At 44.7% G+C, this 21189-nt stretch overlaps 1 protein-coding gene across 2 annotated transcripts in view; it reads left to right on the top strand.

Moving 5' to 3' along the window:
- The window catches only part of LOC115203987 (syntaxin-binding protein 1-like), a 50050-nt gene that overhangs the window by 24265 nt on the left and 4596 nt on the right, over positions 1 to 21189 (top strand). For both annotated transcript variants that reach the window (XM_029769155.1, XM_029769154.1), the window contains exons 2-18: positions 174 to 223; positions 3689 to 3770; positions 4643 to 4719; positions 5082 to 5160; positions 5621 to 5724; positions 8893 to 9041; positions 9301 to 9385; positions 9735 to 9865; positions 10513 to 10620; positions 10805 to 10868; positions 10981 to 11046; positions 11116 to 11196; positions 12756 to 12894; positions 13830 to 13939; positions 14312 to 14413; positions 14619 to 14704; positions 15612 to 15766. In XM_029769155.1, coding sequence (XP_029625015.1) covers positions 174 to 223; positions 3689 to 3770; positions 4643 to 4719; positions 5082 to 5160; positions 5621 to 5724; positions 8893 to 9041; positions 9301 to 9385; positions 9735 to 9865; positions 10513 to 10620; positions 10805 to 10868; positions 10981 to 11046; positions 11116 to 11196; positions 12756 to 12894; positions 13830 to 13939; positions 14312 to 14413; positions 14619 to 14704; positions 15612 to 15766 — 1668 coding nt within the window. The remainder of the gene's footprint in view (positions 1 to 173; positions 224 to 3688; positions 3771 to 4642; positions 4720 to 5081; positions 5161 to 5620; positions 5725 to 8892; positions 9042 to 9300; positions 9386 to 9734; positions 9866 to 10512; positions 10621 to 10804; positions 10869 to 10980; positions 11047 to 11115; positions 11197 to 12755; positions 12895 to 13829; positions 13940 to 14311; positions 14414 to 14618; positions 14705 to 15611; positions 15767 to 21189) is intronic.

The raw sequence follows: 21189 nt of genomic DNA, 5'->3' as shown, positions 1-21189 counted from the left end.
CTGTATATTATTAACCAGTACTGTACGCTGAAATCTTCATGTGAGGGGGTTTTGACATTGAAAAGAACTCAAAGAAAATCATATCAACTGACATTGGAAGGTTGCACACGGGGAAGAAGCATGTGAAGCAAAGAATGTTCTGACCTGTTCGTCTCCTCTCTTCTCTTTCACAGAGATTATGAATGATGTCATCAAGAAGGTGAAGAAGAAGGGAGAATGGAAGGTGAGAGGCCCATTAGTATTAATATTTGTCTTTGTTATACTGCAGTTTAACTTTTTTTTTTTAAATTCTGTTAATCAGGATTTTTCAGGCTTTGTTGACCGAAAACAGAGTTCATTCCCACGATGGAAAGATAAAAGTGAAATTGTTCAGTGAAACATGGACCCTTTGGTCTAATTGAGACCATTTCGTTGTGTATTCTCGTAAATATTACCTGGAGTTTTTATTTGGTGTCACCAGGTACCTAGAAAAATATTCACCCAGATAATACATTGAATGGCAAAATTATATTTCTGCCTTCCGGCTGTTGTTACATTTGTATCGTTATTTGAGCAACACACATCACGAGCAAAGAGGATACATTGTAGGATTTCACCTCACCTGTGAGAGTGAAGAGGAAATTCAGCAACTTTTCGAGGAGAGTGGAAGTTGATAAAATCCCTCTTTATTGTTAAAAGTAAAACCCATATTTGAGAACATTGAGAAAAAGTTTAACTTAACATTTTTCTAGTCTCAAAATCCACACCAGACAATTAAAATTGTCAACGTAGTTGCACATGATAGACCGTTATGTTCGTTTTCCCATCAGATAACCCAGCACACTCAGAGACCTATGCTAACAAGACCAGCTGGACACATTTTGCATCAGCCAATTCCAACTGTTGACGTAGTTAGTTATTGAACACTGTCATGAAAGTGTTGTTAACAGGCATAAAAACAGCATGAATAGGCCACAGTGTAGCAAGCCTGGCTCCTGGTCATTTTCACAGTTTGTGCCAACTTCGAATCCCAGGTGAGATATATATTTTTCCTTTCAAGTGTAGAATTACATTTATTGTGATTAGTGTGTTGCAACGGGTAGTGCACCAAGATTACAAATATGTCACCCCCCGCCTGGATTTGGTCCTATGTAGCAAAATTTGAAATTGTGTTTTTTACATTGGATAAAAGTAGAGAGCAAGGAAATGGTATATTAAACACTACAGTTGAGGAGCAATGGGAAAGTAATTCTGCTTTGAAGTTGATAAACTCGTAACTCCACTTTTGAGAAAATGGCCCATGAATGTTTTGGTACACCTATGGAGAGTTCTTCCTTGTCTAAACCATTCAGTATTGTTCACATCCTCTTAAGCCATAGCCCCACCCATCTCTTTAAGGATCCACATGTGAGGCCATGTGCTAAACAGAGTGAATTTGGTAGTGTAGTAAACAACCAAAGCTTTCAAGACTAAAAGTGGTGAAAGTAGTAGCAAAAAGTAGTCGTAAAAATACACTTTATCTAATCCTTGGCCTATATGCTAATCTGATTTTGTTGCAGGTCATGTTGTTCTTCACATTACTGTCTCTGGTAAACACATACTATAAGTTTATTTGTCAGGTGCACAGGATACAGGATGTGTAAACGGTACAGTGAAATGGTTACTTGCATAATGGAGTCTTTTGTTTAGACATGTAGCTAGCTAGCTAAAGAGTTAACCATAATCCCAACTCATGATACTATGCATGCACCATGCATGAATCTGCAGGTAGTTAAAGCTAATCAACTAGGTTCAATGTTAGCTAGCTAGCTAACATTAGGCTATAACTAGCAATGCAAATGGCTTTCTGAGATATTAAAAATGTATATTACTACACAGATCATTCACATAACGTTAGCTAGCGAGCCAGCCAGCTAACGTTAGCTAGCTAACAGTACGCTTTAACTTGCAATGAAAACGACTTTCTGACTAAATTAGAAATGTATAATATCTAAAAATGTAGGCTAGACGCTTAACCGCATACATGGATGAACGCTTCTCCCTCTGTCACAGATGCCATGGTTGCCCTTAGTTTGAAGATGTAATCCGGAGACAGGTGTTTTATACAACAGCCTCCTGTGTTCTCTTTTCAACTCCCTCCGTATTTGGGAATCATCTCTCTGCTTCCACTGGGTGTTCCAGGGATTTCAAAACTCAGTCAACTTCTTTTGTGACAACAACATTTTTGATCACCATTTTTTTCTGAGGACAGTGATGGGGAAGACTCTACAATGTCTGGTTCAATTAAAATGTTTTTACCTAAATCAGGGATTTCCTCATTGTCTGATTCATTTTCAGGGTCCGAGAGAGTCAACATGACACGATCATCCTCCAGAAAGTAGTCCATCACAACTTTTTCCCACTGACCTTTGTCAATAGCACCTGATAACTTCAGTGCAGCACTGCAACACTTTTTCAGTTCTTCATGATATCTTTCAAAAAAAGCTGCGGTAGAAAGGATTATCCACACGTTCTGACCAGCTCATGTTATAGACAGAAACATGCTACATGGCAGACCAATCCGAACTCATCTCTCGGCATGTCCAGCCCATCCATTATCTCAGCCAATCATGGCTAGCGGGAAGGTTCCTGTATTTTTCCATGGCTAAAGCAACTAGGCTCCTAATTTAACAATTTTATTTGTATTTAAAGATGGCATACAAGTTTGTTATTAAGGCACATGAAAGTTCACATGTTCCAGAAGTCATTTCTGTCAAAACGTATTTTGATTAAAAAATATATATATATAACAAAAAAAACGTTCACATGCCTCTCCTATGAAGTAGTGACATGCGACATACGCCTAGCTTCTTGAAACGGGATACATATATTTAATGAGGAGCTTCTTGGAGTCCCTTGGGTAGCGTAGTGCTACCGGAGTGCACCAGAGTGACACCACCACTTTTCAGAATGGTGGTCATTTAATAAAGTTCAGATCAAAGCTGAATCAACGTCTATTTGAATGATTCATTAGTATTCTACACAGGCCTAACATACCGAAAATAATAGCATACTAAAAGGTTGCTGTTAGACCAAAAACACCACTTAATTTCTTATTTTTGCGACACTCACATATACAACATTTGATATGCATTATTATAATCATCCACTTACGTATGCGGTATTTGAATTCAGCAAAGGCGACCAGGAGTGAACAGGTTTCTTTTTCCTTAATAAAAAAGCTTGATGCGAAGGCACCTTGAACCCACGATTACTGTACCCCGAACATTCACCACCTGGCAGCAATGGTAGTAGGGCTACATGACAGCTATTTGACAAGACCATAAGGCTCTTCGACTTACACTACCGTTCAAAGGTTTGGGGTCACTTAGAAATGTCCTTGTTTTTGAAAGAAAAGCACGTTTTTTTTGTCCATTAAAATAACATCAAATTGATCAGAAATACAGTAGACATTGTTAATGTTGTATAATGACTAGAAAGGGGCTTCTGGATAGCTACATCAAAAGTAGTCTTATAGGCTATCTAAATTCATTTCAATCCATCTCTTTTTCTGGTGCTCCTCAATACTGTTTGATGCTCCTGACATTTTTAAGTTGGGTGCACTGAATATGATTGGAGAGTCCTAACCTTGTTTTCCAAAACCTATGTCTTACTCCTTCCTCTGTCTCACTCTCCCTGGTTTCTCATTGTTTTCTCTTCCTGGTCTCAGGCGTTGATTGTGGACCAGCTGAGCATGAGGATGCTGTCCTCCTGCTGCAAGATGACAGACATCATGTCAGAGGGCATCACCAGTAAGCACTCTGCTCTGTTTAAACGTCATCAGCCTCTGTTGTTATACTGTATGTGTGACCGGGGTGTACATTGCCTCTGCGTTGTGTTTTGATTGGCTTACATACGACCAAAGGATCAGGGTTGGTGTAGGTCTTTTATTCACTCATAATGACAGGAAAAACGTTTAGAAACAAATGCTGTGCTGCCCTAATACGCCAAACTCCTCTCTTCCACATGGGTACAGTAAACAGGGCATATAACAATAAGCTCATGAATGACATAACAATGTAAAGACAAATGAAAGAGAAATGTACTGTATAACCTATAGGCCTAGACTAGCCAACTTTCTGAACGACAGCCAGGCGTTACGTACACTACAGTACATGACATGCACTTTCAAACTAACAGTTAAATATCGTCAACATAACTTGACAAACAAAAACACATGACATAACTGATAATGACAGGAAAAACCTCCATGAACAAATACTTAGCTGCCCTAATACACCAAACTCCTCTGCAAAGTACAAATTAACATGAATATCCCAATGAATGGTGGGAGACATTATAATGTACCGGTAAGTAAACCATATAAACTCATTATAAGTGTTGTAACATATAGGATTGATTATGATTTCATGGGGAAATGTTTCAGTAACCTAAGGGGGGGGGGGATGTTTATGAGGGGGAATGCAGAAGGAGAATGAAGTGTGCAACATAAAAAAGCAATGGAAACTATTCAGGTTTTGTGTAATTCTACATGAAATTCAACACTTGTTACATATGCACTGTAGCTACCATTTGGCTACCATGACTCAGCCATCAGCTAACGTGATATAACTCTCTCTCGCTCTCTCTCGCTCTCTCTCCCCCCTTCTCACTTTTCTCCCAGTTGTGGAGGACATAAACAAGCGGCGAGAGCCTCTTCCCACCCTGGAGGCCATTTACCTAATTACCCCCACTGACAAGGTACACACACACACACACCATCATCTCCCTCTCACAGTCTATATTTAGAACACTGTCTCTGGCAGCTTTCTGTTCTCACTGTACACAGAGACCATATGCCACCATTCTGTGTAAGATGGTACCCAAACCCAGGGTTGTTGACTCAGCCTACGCAAACCACACAATACTCATGTGTGTCTGTGGACAGGATCTCTAGCTGACTGGACTCTACCTTCCTACCTTCCTTCTACCAGTTTTACTCTCCACCTCTCCCATCCTTATTCAAACACGTACAGTACATGCAGGCACACGCAGACAGACGCACGCTGACAGAAACACACACACGACAGACGTTTTACTCTCTCGTGTCCTTCTCTCTCCAGTCTGTGCAGACCCTAATCGGAGACTTCAAAGACCCCCATTCAGCCAAATACAAAGCAGCCCACGTCTTCTTCACTGACTGTGAGTAGATACCTGAGGAGCCTTTCCACTACACCTCAATCGCTCTGTGGATTCACTACACAGCTCAATGGACATGAGTGCAACCTCAGCCATTCATTCTTAGTGGAGAGGGCTGTGACGTTGGTAAAATGACTTCATGGAAGGAATAATGTGCAATGAAAGAAAACACTTTTTTTTTACGGTTCATTTTATTACAAAACCAGAGTTGATCTAGACACCCAAAATAGAGCTCATAATTTTCAGCATCACATCCTTTGAAACAAGGGTTCTTAATATACAAGCCCATGTTTCAATATGCTTTTATCCGAAGCGTCTTACAGTAGTGTGTGCATATATTTTCATACGTGTGGCCCCAGCAGGAATCAAACCCACAATCCTGATGTTGTAAGTGCCGTGCATGCTCTACCAACTGAGCCACGCAGAACCACCACTCACACTCACATCAACCTCTCCGTTTCAGCCTGCCCAGACCCACTTTTCAACGAGGTAGTGAAGAGCCGGGCCTCCAAATCCATCAAGACCCTGACCGAGATCAACATCGCCTTCCTGCCCTACGAATCGCAGGTACCAAACGGAGGGAGAGAAACAGAAGGAGAGAGGCAGGGAGATATAGAGATGGAGGGAGATTGAGCGATCCATGAAGAGCCAGAGGGAAAGATCCAGAGATAGAGGGATCCTAGAATAGCCAGAGAGTTATGTACATATCAGCCCTTGTGGGGCACCTGTGTTAGTGATGAAGGTGTCTGAGACCGAGGGATGACCTTGGGCAGAGTGGTTGTGTTCTATAGGAAGAGAGGGAAGGGTAGAGGAGAAGAGAAGCCAGAGGGGTAGAGGAGAGGACAAAGAGAGGTGGAGTGGAGGAGTAGGCAAGAGAGGAATGGCAGAGGAGAGACTGAGAGTGAATGTGAAAAAGGCTGTGGGGAGCAGAGCACTACAGCAAAGACAAAGGCAGGAAGGAAAGGCCACGGTCACATCACCGTCCCATCATACACATACAGGAAGGAAAGGCCACGGTCACATCACCGTCCCATCATACACATACAGGAAGGAAAGGCCACGGTCACATCACCGTCCCATCATACACATACAGGAAGGAAAGGCCACGGTCACGTCACCGTCCCATCATACACATACAGGAAGGAAAGGCCACGGTCACATCACTGTCCCATCATACACATACAGGAAGGAAAGGCCACGGTCACGTCACTGTCCCATCATACACATACAGGAAGGAAAGGCCACGGTCACATCACCGTCCCATCATACACATACAGGAAGGAAAGGCCATGGTCACGTCACTGTCCCATCATACACATACAGGAAGGAAAGGCCATGGTCACGTCACTGTCCCATCATACACATACAGGAAGGAAAGGCCACGGTCACGTCACCGTCCCATCATACACATACAGGAAGGAAAGGCCACGGTCACGTCACTGTCCCATCATACACATACAGGAAGGAAAGGCCACGGTCACGTCACTGTCCCATCATACACATACAGGAAGGAAAGGCCACGGTCACGTCACTGTCCCATCATACACATACAGGAAGGAAAGGCCACGGTCACGTCACCGTCCTATCATACACATACAGGAAGGAAAGGCCACGGTCACGTCACTGTCCCATCATACACATACAGGAAGGAAAGGCCACGGTCACGTCACTGTCCCATCATACACATACAGGAAGGAAAGGCCACGGTCACGTCACTGTCCCATCATACACATACAGGAAGGAAAGGCCACGGTCACGTCACTGTCCCATCATACACATACAGGAAGGAAAGGCCACGGTCACGTCACTGTCCCATCATACACATACAGGAAGGAAAGGCCACGGTCACGTCACCGTCCCATCATACACATACAGGAAGGAAAGGCCACGGTCACGTCACTGTCCCATCATACACATACAGGAAGGAAAGGCCACGGTCACGTCACCGTCCCATCATACACATACAGGAAGGAAAGGCCACGGTCACGTCACTGTCCCATCATACACATACAGGAAGGAAAGGCCACGGTCACGTCACCGTCCCATCATACACATACAGGAAGGAAAGGCCACGGTCACGTCACCGTCCCATCATACACATACAGGAAGGAAAGGCCACGGTCACGTCACCGTCCCATCATACACATACAGGAAGGAAAGGCCACGGTCACGTCACCGTCCCATCATACACATACAGGAAGGAAAGGCCACGGTCACATCACCGTCCCATCATACACATACAGGAAGGAAAGGCCACGGTCACGTCACTGTCCCATCATACACATACAGGAAGGAAAGGCCACGGTCACGTCACCGTCCCATCATACACATACAGGAAGGAAAGGCCACGGTCACGTCACTGTCCCATCATACACATACAGGAAGGAAAGGCCACGGTCACGTCACTGTCCCATCATACACATACAGGAAGGAAAGGCCACGGTCACGTCACTGTCCCATCATACACATACAGGAAGGAAAGGCCACGGTCACGTCACTGTCCCATCATACACATACAGGAAGGAAAGGCCATGGTCACGTCACTGTCCCATCATACACATACAGGAAGGAAAGGCCACGGTCACGTCACTGTCCCATCATACACATACAGGAAGGAAAGGCCACGGTCACGTCACTGTCCCATCATACACATACAGGAAGGAAAGGCCACGGTCACGTCACTGTCCCATCATACACATACAGGAAGGAAAGGCCACGGTCACGTCACTGTCCCATCATACACATACAGGAAGGAAAGGCCACGGTCACGTCACCGTCCCATCATACACATACAGGAAGGAAAGGCCACGGTCACGTCACTGTCCCATCATACACATACAGGAAGGAAAGGCCACGGTCACGTCACTGTCCCATCATACACATACAGGAAGGAAAGGCCACGGTCACGTCACTGTCCTATCATACACATACAGGAAGGAAAGGCCACGGTCACATCACTGTCACATCATACACATACAGGAAGGAAAGGCCACGGTCACGTCACTGTCCTATCATACACATACAGGAAGGAAAGGCCACGGTCACATCACTGTCACATCATACACACACACACATCCAGGAAGGAAATGCCACAGTCACATCACTTTCACATCATACACACACACATCCAGGAAGGAAAGGCCACAGTCACATCACTGTCACGCTGCATATCATACACACATACAGTAGCCAGTAGGCCTGAGTTTGCCCTCAGAAACAATCAACCAGTGCATAACAGGAAACCTAGATAGAACATACTATGCTACTGTGCCCAGCGCTATGCTCTGATGCTATTGGATGATCATTTCTAGAATATAGGGTGCAAACCGCCGTGTGTCCTTCACTATCACCATCCAGAGAGCATGTGCCTCACCACAAAATAATGAACCGAATATAGCTGTAATGTTAATGATGTGCTAACATATTTGTTATGTATGCTGTACGATTACATTTTAGTAGGCACTCTTATCCAGAGTGACTTACAGTACATTTTCATACTGGTCCCCTGTGGGAATTGAACCCACGACCCTGGCGTTGCAAGCGCCATGCTCTACCAACTGAGCCACACGGGTATTACCTACATTTAAAGTATTACTGAACATATATACTGTGGGATCTCTCTCATAAAACTGGTTCCTCTCAAGGTTTCTTCCGTCTGTGTAGGGGGGGGATTTGATTTGCTGCTGTTAGCTCTGCTTACAAATAACATTTGATTGATGAAGTGTGTGTGTGCAGGTGTACTCTCTGGACAACCCGGATGCCTTCCAGAGTTTCTACAGCCCCCATAAGACCCAGCTAAAGAACCCAGTGATGGAGAGGCTGGCAGACCAGCTGGCCACCCTGTGTGCCACCCTGAAGGAGTACCCTGCTGTCAGATACCGAGGGTGAGCCACAGGGGGCGCATCTCAGATAACGGGGACATTAGGAACAGCAATATTACTGTGTCCCAAATGGCAGTCTATTCCCTACGTAAGAACTACTGGGAATGGGTCAATAGTAGTATAGGGAATAGGTTACCATTTGGGAGGAAACCTGTCATTGACAAGGGGTCAGGGCTAATATGTTCAGTAAATGGGATAGAAACATATTGTTAAATCCCATCCTCTCTCTCGCTCTCTGACTCTCTCTGTCTCTCTCTCTCAGGGAGTACAAAGACAATGCCACCCTGGCCCAGCTGTTGCAGGACAAACTGGACGCCTACAAGGCTGATGACCCCACCATGGGAGAGGTGAGGGAGTGATGGAACAAGGGAAGGATGAGGGAGAGAGTGTTTATTAGATTAGAGGTAGAAGGAAATGTTTTAGCAGTGAACATATGAGAACATAGAAGATGTTAACCTGACATGTACTGTCACCGTGTGCTACTTTAATAAACAACCAGCAAGCTACAAGAGATCACACCTCACTGTCGCACTTTGCAATTGTCTTTCAATGGAAGGGTGTTATAAATTAAATGTATTACTATTATTCTTATTTATATTACTGTGTACATATTTGATGTAGGAGCTATCAGGGCACAGAGTAAATCTGCACCTCTCTCCTCTACCCCTCTATCTCTCCATCCTTCTCTCTCTGCAGGGTCCCGATAAGGCTCGTTCTCAGCTGATCATCCTGGACAGGGCTTTTGACCCCGTCTCCCCCGTCTTGCATGAACTCACCTTCCAGGCCATGGGCTACGACCTGCTGCCCATCGAAAACGACGTCTACAGGTACGTCTGGGTGCATTTGTGTGTGTGTGTGTATGTTTATGCTCGTGTGTTTATGTGCGTGTTCCCCTGTGTGTGTGTGTGTGTGTGTGTCTCTGCATTCACATCCCTCCCTTCAGCAGTCTCCAAGGAAAGAGACAGGCTGAGGCCTAGCTAGCTGCTAAGGTTCAGGTGTAACTACCGTAAATAGAAGAAAATAATCCGTTCGGGGAGGGCAGCTGTAGCGCCCACAGAATCTTTCACTACAAGGTAATCATCTGTGCTGTTTTAGCTCGCTAGAGACTTCGATCAGAGTACCTTTCCCACACACACTTACATTCAGGGCTCAGGCATCTGTGCCAGGTTCGAAGAATAGCTTTGCCATTTAGCCTGGATTCCGTTTAGTCTTGTGTTGAAATACTTGGCTGTAAATTACATGTACTGGTGTTACTATATAGTGTAGTGTAGAAAAGTAACACAATGTTGTTGCTGGCTGCCGATGTAATGAAATGTTGATTACAGTAAATATGAGTGCTTTTGCCTGTTTGGACCCAATTTATCTTTTCCTCTCCCCCTGTCTCCATCGAGCTTCCTGTCTCTCTCTATCTACCTGTCTAATTATTTCCCCCTGCCTATCTGTCTGACTGTCCATTCACGTCTGTCTGTATCAGATATGATTCCCCTGGGATGGGAGACACTTCTCAGAAGGAGGTCCTGCTGCACGAGGACGATGACCTGTGGGTGGGGCTCAGACACAAACACATCGCTGAGGTGTCCACGTAAGTCACACGCCTGTTTCTCTCTCTCTGTCTCTCTGTCTCTCTGTCTCTCTGTCTCTCTGTCTCTCTCTCTCTCTGTGTGTGTGTGTTTGATATGGACTCAATAAAGCCATAACAAAGTCGAGCTCTCCTACTTACTGGTTCTCTTATGCTATCTCCATCTATCTTCTCTGACTGCCATCAGGGAGGTGACACGCCAATTGAAGGACTTCTCTGCTAGCAAGAGGATGAACACTGCTGGAGACAAGGTACGGAGGGAGGGATGCTTTCAGAAAGCCTCTCTGTCTGGTAATACTCTTTGTCAGTACGCTCCTATGGCTGAGTGGAGAGAGAACGTGACTGTGTTGTGTGTTCCAACAGACCACCATGAGGGACCTCTCTCAGATGCTGAAGAAGATGCCCCAGTACCAGAAGGAGCTGAGCAAGGTTAGTGTGTGTGTGTCTGTGTGTGCACATGATGTGTGTGTACTGACCCTGTCTCCCTGTGTGTCTCAGTACTCCACTCACCTGCAGCTGGCTGAGGACTGCATGAAGCACTACCAGGGCACAGTGGACAAGTTGTGTCGTGTGGAGCAGGTAAAGGACAGGAAGGGGGAGGAGGGGAGGAAGGGATGGAGGGGAGATGAGGGATGGAAGTGATGGCAGGGAAGAGGTGGGAGGGGATGGAGAGAGGAGGCATAGCAAGGGACCGAGAGGATGAGAGAAGAGAAACATTCTAGAGCACTATAGCTCAATGCGTCACTGTTTGGCTCATCATTAAGGAGATAGATTGGGGGTACAACCCTGCGATAGACTAGCGTCCTGTCCAAGGGATGTACTTGTACATCAAGCTGCCTCACGCTACAGAAATACGCAATTGGGAACGGGAAAGGGGATATCTAGCCAGTTGCACAACTGAAAGCATTCAACCGAAATTTGCCTTCTGCGTTTCACCCAACCCGTCTACCATTCCGACTCACAAGCTTACTTACTTGTACAGTATAGTGCACTACACTGCATTTTGAAAGTATTCAGACCCCTTGACTTTTTCCACATTTTTGTTACATTACAGCCTTATTCTAAAATTGATTGTAGTTTTTTCCCCTCAATAATCTACACACAACACCCTATAATGATGAAGCAAAAACAGGATTTTAGACATTTTTGCTAATGTATTAAAAATAAGAAACTGAAATATCACATTTACATAAGTATTCAGACCCTTTACTCAGTACTTTGTTGAAGCACCTTTGGCAGCGATTACAGCCTCTAGTCTTCTTGGGTATGACGCGACAAGCTTGGCACACCTGTATTTGGGGAGTTTCTCCCATTCTTCTCTGCCGATCCTCTCAAGCTCTGTCAGGTTGTATGGGGAGCGTCGCTGCACAGCTATTTACAGGTCTCTCCAGAGATGTTCAATCGGGTTCAAGTCCGGGCTCTGGCTGGGCCACTCAAGGACATTCAGACACTTGTCCCGAAGCCACTCCTGCGTTGTCTTGGCTGTGTGCTTAGGGTCATTGTCCTGTTAGAAGGTGAACCTTCGCCCCAGTCTGAGGTCCTGAGCGCTCTGGAGCAGGTTTTCATCAAGGATCTCTCTGTACTTTGCTCCATTCATCTTTTCCTCGATCCTGACTAGTCTCCCAGTCCCTGCCGCTGAAAAACATCCTCACAGCATGATGCTGCCATCACCATACTTCACCGTAGGGATGGTGCCAGGTTTCCTCCAGATGTGATACTTGGCATTCAGGCCAAACAGTTCAATCTTGGTTTCATCAGACCAGAGAATCTTGTTTCTCATGGTCTGAGAGTCCTTTAGGTGCCTCTTGGCAAACTCCAAGCAGGCTGTCATGTACCTTTTACTGAGGAGCGGTTTCCGTCTGGCCACTCTACCATAAAGGCCTGATTGGTGGAGTGAGGTATTTCAGCTTTTATTTGTAATAAATTTGCAAAAATGTCTAAAAAACAGTTTTGCTTTGTCATTATAGGGTATTGTGTGTAGATTGATGAGGAAAAAAATTAACATTTTAGAATAAGGCTGTAACGTAACAAAATGTGGAAAAAGTGAAGGGGTCTGAGTACTTTCCGAATGCACTGTATATAAGGAATAGGTTGCTATTTGGGATGTATCGCTAATCTCCTGTCTGTGTGGCATGTAGGACCTGGCCATGGGTACAGACGCTGAAGGGGAAAAGATCAAGGACCCCATGAGGGCCATCGTGCCCATCCTGCTGGACGCCAATGTCACCACCCACGACAAGATCCGCATCATCCTCCTCTACATCTTCCTCAAGAACGGTGAAACTGAACGATGCTACATTTTTAACCCAAACATTCACCCTATCCCTAGCTTCACATCCACATCCCAGTTCAACCCTAACCTAAACCACAACCTTAATCCTAACCCTAGCTTCACATCCACATCCCAGTTCAACCCTAACCTAAACCACAACCTTAATCCTAACCCTAGCTTCATATCCGCATCCCAGTTCAACGCTAACCTAAACCACAACCTTAATCCTAACCCTAGCTTCATATCCACATCCCAGGTCAACCCTAACCTAAACCACAACCTTAATCCTAACCCTAGCTTCATATCCGCATCCCAGTTCAACTCTAACCTAAACCACAACCTTAATCCTAACCCTAGCTTCATATCCACATCCCAGGTCAACCCTAACCTAAACCACAAACTTAATCCTAATGCTAGCTTCATATCCACATCCCAATTCAACCGTAACCCTAGCCTCAACCACAACCCTAACCCTAGCTTCATGTCCCCATCCCGCCTCAACCATAACTAACCCTAGCTTCATATCCACATCCCAATTCAACCGTAACCCTAGCCTCAACCACAACCCTAACCCTAGCTTCATGTCCCCATCCTGCCTCAACCATAACTAACCCTAGCTTCATAACCACATCTTGGTTCAACCCTAGCCTCAAACACAACCCTAACTCTAAGAGGTGATCTAGGATCAGTTTTTCCTGTTTATTCCTAAAGCCTATTTTATGCCCTATTTACATACGCAACGCAAGCTGTGCAAAATGGCAGTAGTTGCGTAGCAATATGCAAACGTGTGCAGTGACGCAATTTGTAACTCATCCAACTACGCAGTATCACCATTTTGTGTAGCTAATTGCTTTCTTGCATTGCGCACATACGTAGTGTATAAATGAGGCTTAAAGTGAACCTATAAGAGCTTAACAACCTGTGGTGTGCTGTTGGGTAGGCATCACAGAGGAGAACCTGAACAAGCTCATCCAGCATGCCCAGATCCCTCCAGAGGACAGTGAGATCATCACCAACATGGCCCACCTGGGTGTGCCCATCATCACAGACGTGAGTCAGCACTCTTACTTCCTGTTGTTGGCCACTTCGTGTCTGGCCAACCTCCTCTTCTGTCCCTCCTGCAGCTGCAGTCAAGGACACAGATGCACCGCCACCTTTTCAACACCTGTTACAAACGCTTTCTCCTTCATGCCATACTCTCTCTTTCTCTCTCTCTCTTTCTCTCTCGCTCTGTCACCAGCTTTCCTGGCCATTTTCTCTCTCTCTCTCTCTCTCTCTCTCTCTCCCTCGTTCTCTTCTATGTTCCTACCATATTATTCCTTTCATATGGGTCTCAATTAAACACTTCCATTCAGACTGATATTTGCAGTAATTTAACTCTCCCCTTTGTTATTTTTCACTCCATGTTCCTCCTCCCTCTAGTCCACCCTCCGCAGGGGGAAGAAGCTGGACAGGAAGGAACGTGTGAGTGAGCAGACCTATCAGCTGTCACGCTGGACACCACTGGTCAAGGACATCATGGAGGTCAGTTACTGGAAATACACAGAGTGTCTGTCTGTCTGTCTGTCTGTCTGTCTGTCTGTCTGTCTGTCTGTCTGTCTGTCTGTCTGTCTGTCTGTCTGTCTGTCTGTCTGTCTGTGTGTGTTTCAGGCCATCCCATTTGTCTTCACTGTGTATTATATTTGCTGACCATGCTCTTGTTCTGCCTTTCTCCTCGTCATCCCTGCAGGATGTGATTGAAGATAAGCTGGACACCAAGCACTACCCTTACATATCTACCCGCTCCTCTGCCTCCTTCAGCAGCACTGCAGTCAGGTACACACACACACACACACACACACACTGGAATGTATTGCAGTGTATTAGCGCTATTGAGATGACAAAGCAAGGAGGGTCACAGATCAATAGTTGTTTGGGCTCTGAGGGAGAGGGGAGATGAATACTCTGATTGGCTGTAAAAGAGAGAAAGGGCAGAACTAAGCAGCGACAAACAGGAGAAAAGACAACCAGAGGGCTGTGTATTCAATCAAACATACAGTATTGCAACAGAGGGCTCTGGTCAAAAGTAGTGGACAATATAGGGAATAGGGTGCCATTTGGGACAAGGCCAAGGCATCTAACCCTCATACTACTACCACAGTGGTAGGTGTGCGTGCACTGGGGAATGAAGAGAGAGTGTTGACACATTGACCCCTGCATATCCCTCCCCCACTAGACCTTCATTGTGTGTGTATTGATTTGACATGGGATCTGTGCTGCTGAGAATGGGAGCCACTTCCACCACCAACCACCTTTCATTCCCCAGCCCCAATGTTATTGACTCATTGGGCAAGAAGCTCTGAGAATCCACAGACAGGCTCAGTTACATGAGCACATTTCACTAGACGCCTTGCACAGCCATGACGCAGCCTAACACACATTCACACACACTGGTTGCATTCCAGACCGACTACATTGTAGACATTACATTGATCAGCCCATGGTTGCATGCCACATCATTGACTGCGCAGTGGGGCATCAGATTGCTGTATCATATGATGTGGTTTGCTGATATGTTGTATAGCTAGTTGTCTCCACGTAGAGAAAGACCCTTTCTCTCTGCCCATTACCTCTCTTCCTAGTTAGGCACATTCTTTCTTCAGTACAGCAGTGGTGAAATAGTGAAGAAGAGTAACACTGTGATATGCCACCCTTGTTGATTGTGCTTCTCCCTCCCTGGCAGTGCCCGGTATGGCCAATGGCACAAGAATAAGACCCCAGGCGAGTACCGCACCGGGCCGCGCGTCATGGTCTTCATCATCGGAGGCGCGTCCTTCAGCGAGATGCGCTCTGCCTACGAGGTCACGCAGGCCAACGGGAAGTGGGAGGCCATCATTGGTGAGTCTGACACCGGGGGGGCGCCACTGAGCGCAGGCCGAGGTGGTAGGGAGGGACTCCCCCATAGGGAGTGTGACAGAACAGTCCTAAGAGAAAATACACTTACATAGACTGATCTTACTGGTACATTAACGAACAGTTGCCTTTCATTTATGCAAGAATGCAGACTCATTTTGAATAGACATTTAACTCCTCCCTCTGGGCACTTGTTGTCGGTCTGAATCAAATCAAATCAAATCAAATGTATTTATATAGCCCTTCGTATATCAGCTGAAATCTCAAAGTGCTGTACAGAAACCCAGCCTAAAACCCCAAACAGCAAGCAATGCATTTGAAAGAGGCGCGGTGGCTAGGAAAAACTCCCTAGGAAAAACTCCCTAGAAAGGCCAAAAACCTAGGAAGAAACCTAGAGAGGAACCAGGCTATGAGGGGTGGCCAGTCCTCTTCTGGCTGTGCCGGGTGGATATTATAACAGAACATGGTCAAGATGTTAAAATGTTCATAAATGACCAGCATGGTCAAATAATAAAATCATTGTAGTTGTCGAGGGTGCAACAAGCACGTCCGGTGAACAGGTCAGGGTTCCGTAGCCGCAGGCAGAACAGTTGAAACTGGAGCAGCAGCATGGCCAGGTGGACTGGGGACAGCAAGGAGTCATCATGCCAGGTAGTCCCGAGGCATGGTCCTAGGGCTCAGGTCCTCCGAGAGAAAGAAAGAAAGAGAGAATTAGAGAGAGCATATTTAAATTCACACAGGACACCGGATAAGACAAGAGAATACTCCAGATGAAACAGACTGACCCTAACCCCCCGGCACATAAACTACTGCAGCATAAATACTGGAGGCTGAGACAGGAGGGATCAGAAGACACTGTGGCCCCATCCGATGATACCCCCGGACAGGGCCAAACAGGCAGGATATAACCCCACCCACTTTGCCAAAGCACAGCCCCCACACCACTAGAGGGATGTCTACAACCACCAACTTACCGTCCGAAGACAAGGCCGAGTATAGCCCACAAAAATCGGCGCCAACCCAGACAGGAAGACCACATCAGTGACTCAACCCACTCAAGTGACGCACCCCTCCCATGGACGGCATGGAAGAACACCAGTAAGTCAGTGACTCAGCCCCTGTAAAAGGGTTAGAGGCAGAGAATCCCAGTGGAAAGAGGGGAACCGGCAAGGCAGAGACAGCAAGGGCGGTTCGTTGCTCCAGCCTTTCCGTTCACCTTCACACTCCTGGGCCAGACTACACTTAATCATAGGACCTACTGAAGAGATAAGTCTTCAGTAAAGACTTAAAGGTTGAGACTGAGTCTGCGTCTCTCACATGGGTAGGCAGACTATTCCATAAAAATGGAGCTCTATAGGAGAAAGCCCTACCTCCAGCCGTTTGCTTAGAAATTCTAGGGACAATTAGGAGGCCTGCGTCTTGTGACCGTAGCGTACGTATAGGTATGTACGGCAGGACCAAATCGGAAAGATAGGTAGGAGCAAGCCCATGTAATGCTTTGTAGGTTAGCAGTAAAACCTTGAAATCAGCCCTTGCCTTAACAGGAAGCCAGTGTAGGGAGGCTAGCACTGGAGTAATATGATCAAATTTTTTGGTTCTAGTCAGGATTCTAGCAGCCGTATTTAGCACTAACTGAAGTTTGTTTAGTGCTTTATCCGGGTAGCCGGAAAGTAGAGCATTGCAGTAGTCCAGCCTAGAAGTAACAAAAGCATGGATTAATTTTTCTGCGTCATTTTTGGACAGAAAGTTTCTGATTTTTGCAATGTTACGTAGATGGAAAAAAGCTGTCCTTGAAACAGTCTTGATATGTTCTTCAAAAGAGAGATCAGGGTCCAGAGTAACACCGAGGTCCTTCACAGTTTTATTTGAGACGACTGTACAACCATCCAGATTAATTGTCAGATTCAACAGAAGATCTCTTTGTTTCTTGGGACCTAGAACAAGCATCTCTGTTTTGTCCGAGTTTAAAAGTAGAAAGTTTGCAGCCATCCACTTCCTTATGTCTGAAACACAGGCTTCTAGCGAGGGCAATTTTGGAGCTTCACCATGTTTCATTGAAATGTACAGCTGTGTGTCATCCGCATAGCAGTGAAATTTAACATTATGTTTTCGAATGACATCCCCAAGAGGTAAAATATATAGTGAAAACAATAGTGGTCCTAAAACGGAACCTTGACGAACACCGAAATGTACAATTGAACAGTCTGAATAGGTAATATGTCCACCATGCCCTCTGATAGGCTAGGTGGAATGGCTTATACCTACCCAATTATTTTCAGGGTCTACACAAAGTGCCTAGGGATAGGGGACTAGGATGTAGATTGGGAAATGGGTGTACTTCTCTAACTGACTGACTCTCGTACACTGGCTAATTCTGTCATTGGTCTAAATTAGGGCTGTTATGGTGACCGTATTACCCCCACATCGGCGGTCACGAGTCATGAAGGCAGTCAAATTCCACGTGACTGTTTAGTCACGGTAATTAGGCTTCTCCATGCTCTGATGCTGCTGCTGGTCATTAGTAGCCTGCCAAACGTACTAACTACCTGGTACTCAGCACTCTATTGTCTAATCACTCTGGTATCAATGCAAATGTAATCGAAAATCTAATCAAACGCTTCATGAGAGCCCATGAGCTCATGTTGCGCAACATTTCTATAGGCTATGCAGTTGCATGATAAAACAGAGAGATGGCCTCTACTAAAAAGAGGAGGATCCCATCAGCTTTCTATAGGTTAGGTCTACTGTATTTATTTCTCAACTTTCCTAATGTTGCTTATATTTACAACAGGAGTATAGCCTGCCTGGCTGGCATGAAAATGAACCACGGGAAAAGTGTCCTCCATTCGCTATTTAAGTGCATAGATGACATGTATATTTTCCCGCTGCCTCTGTTTCCATACATATTTCACACATATACAAAATAATAATGACAAGATTAAATCAAGAATAGTCTGATGGGTGATAATATTAGCCTATCACTTGTGAATTATATATAAGCACTTGTGAATGATGCCCAGCACTTTTTCGAATCACAGTCACACACCTCATGTAGCCTAGCCCATAGGCCTATATGTTTTGATCACAAATAAAGTGGCCAAATAACTTCTTAAAATTAAGCACATTAATCCTCTTTACAAGGGGTAAAACTGCACCTTTATAATAAAAGCATTACATGCATAATTGCTTCTGCGGTCACTTTTGATAAGGGTGTTTTCCGCTAATGGAACATTTGCACTTTTAGCCTACTAATGTGCGCATTGCTGCGCTTATAATGTGAAGAAATAGACTAATAGTAAAAAGTATTTTTTTTATGCTAGTGGTTGTATTAATTTGGGATCTATTGCATCCCACAACTGTCCCAGACAGTTTAGAATATGTATTTCTCGCACAGAATACAGTAGGTCAACTTATGTACTATGGGGGATAGTAGATTGACATAGGCTAGTGCTTTTGCTGTTCATTAGGCCTATTCATCTTGTTGGCTGACGAAAAGTAAATGTGGACAGTTCTTCCAATATCTTCAATATGCACCTCGGAATTGGATAAGGGCCCGCGCAATTGCGTCCCGGATGTGTCTGTCTTCACTTGTAGCCTGTGAGAAAGACCCGATCACGTGATGGAGAGCCATGTGAGTGAGAGGTGATTCGGAGCGTGCAGCACTCATTGAGAAGGGCATAACGGCCACTGGCCGCAAAAGGCATGGATTTTTTTAGGGTACATTACAGCCACACAAAGGGGATGCCGCCGTGAAATTCTAGGCATTATCAAGTGCTTGTCAAATTGTGAATGAGAGACTGATGAAGTATGTACAACCTGCTCAAAAAATAAAGCAGAGGTCATTGCGTTTCAAGTGACTTTTTTCAAATCATCATTAGAGTCGCATCACGCATCCTTACAATGTATTACAAATGTAAACATATAGCCCAACGTTTGTAGAACAACTAAAGTTACATCAATAACTGTAAATTAAGCATATAGAATGCCTATTTCTTTGTTAACCGCTCAACACAGAATAGCTGCATATGTGCGCACTCCCTCAAATAATTTGGAGAAAAGATCCTTTCTATTTTATTCAGCTTTGTTCAATTGTATTCTTCATACTATAAAATAATGCCACGGAATTCAAAGCAAATCTTGTCTGCTAAGTGAACTAGCATAGCCCACAGCCATATGGCATATCCAGATCAGGGCCTTACATAAGGACAACTCAGTATGATATTCTGTTCTTCTGAAATAAACTACATTTTCTTCATATCATTCTTCTTTAGACCTGTCTATAATAAATAATGGATTTATTGTGATGGTGTAGGCTATATTACATGGATTTATTAGACTTTTTAAAATGCAGATGTTCCAAAGGTCTGCATCAGTGGCTTGTAGGCTAGATGTGGAAACCAGGAGATGCTAAATGTGTTTGTTAATTAACAGTCAATTACCGTGAGACCGACAGTTATTTGCTTGACAATCAATGGCTGAAGAAATGTTGTGACCGCCACAGCCCTAGTCTCCATTCATTGTGGTCCGCAGGACACAAATGCCAACGTGTCTGCCATCATCAGTGCCAATGCAACTGTATTCTGTTCCCACTATGTTAACCACAGGTGAATAAAGAAGGACAAAGGAGAGAATTATTCCGGATAATCTTTCTCTCATTTGAGCGTCGACCGTACTCAACCGTACTTCATTAAAACTCTGGCTTATCCACACAACAACATATTTGACCTTAATTAGCTTCCTTACTCACATATACAGTGGCTTGCGAAAGTATTCACCCCCCTTGGCATTTTTCCTATTTTATTGCCTTACAACCTGGAATTAAAATATATTTTTTGGGGGGGTTGTATTATTTGATTTACACAACATGCCTACCACTTTGAAGATGCAAAATATTTTTATTGTGAAACAAACAAGAAATAAGACCAAAAAAAATAAAACTTGAGTGTGCGGAACTATTCACCCCCCCAAAGTCAATACTTTGTAGAGTCACCTTTTGCAGCAATTACAGCTGCAAGTCTCTTGGGGTTTGTCTCTATAAGCTTGGCACATCTAGCCACTGGGAATTTAGCCCATTCCTGGGTTCCACTGGTGTACAGCAATCTTTAAGTCATAATACAGATTCTCAATTGGATTGAGGTCTGGGCTTTGACTAGGCCAATCCAAGACATTTAAATGTTTCCCCTTAAACCACTCAAGTGTTGTTTTAGCAGTATACTTAGGGTCATTGTCCTATTGGAAGGTGAACCTCCATCCCAGTCTCAAATCTCTGGAAGACAAACAGATTTCCCTCAAGAGTTTCTCTGTATTTAGCACCATCCATCATTCCTTCAATTCTGACCAGTTTCCCAGTCCCTGCCGATGAAAAACATCCCCACAGCATGATTCTGCCACCACCATGCTTCACTGGT

This window comes from Salmo trutta, chromosome 12, assembly GCF_901001165.1.
Source record: "Salmo trutta chromosome 12, fSalTru1.1, whole genome shotgun sequence".
Taxonomy (NCBI): domain Eukaryota; kingdom Metazoa; phylum Chordata; class Actinopteri; order Salmoniformes; family Salmonidae; genus Salmo; species Salmo trutta.
Note: the sequence above shows the minus strand (reverse complement) of the source record. Positions and strands in the feature narration are given on the sequence as shown.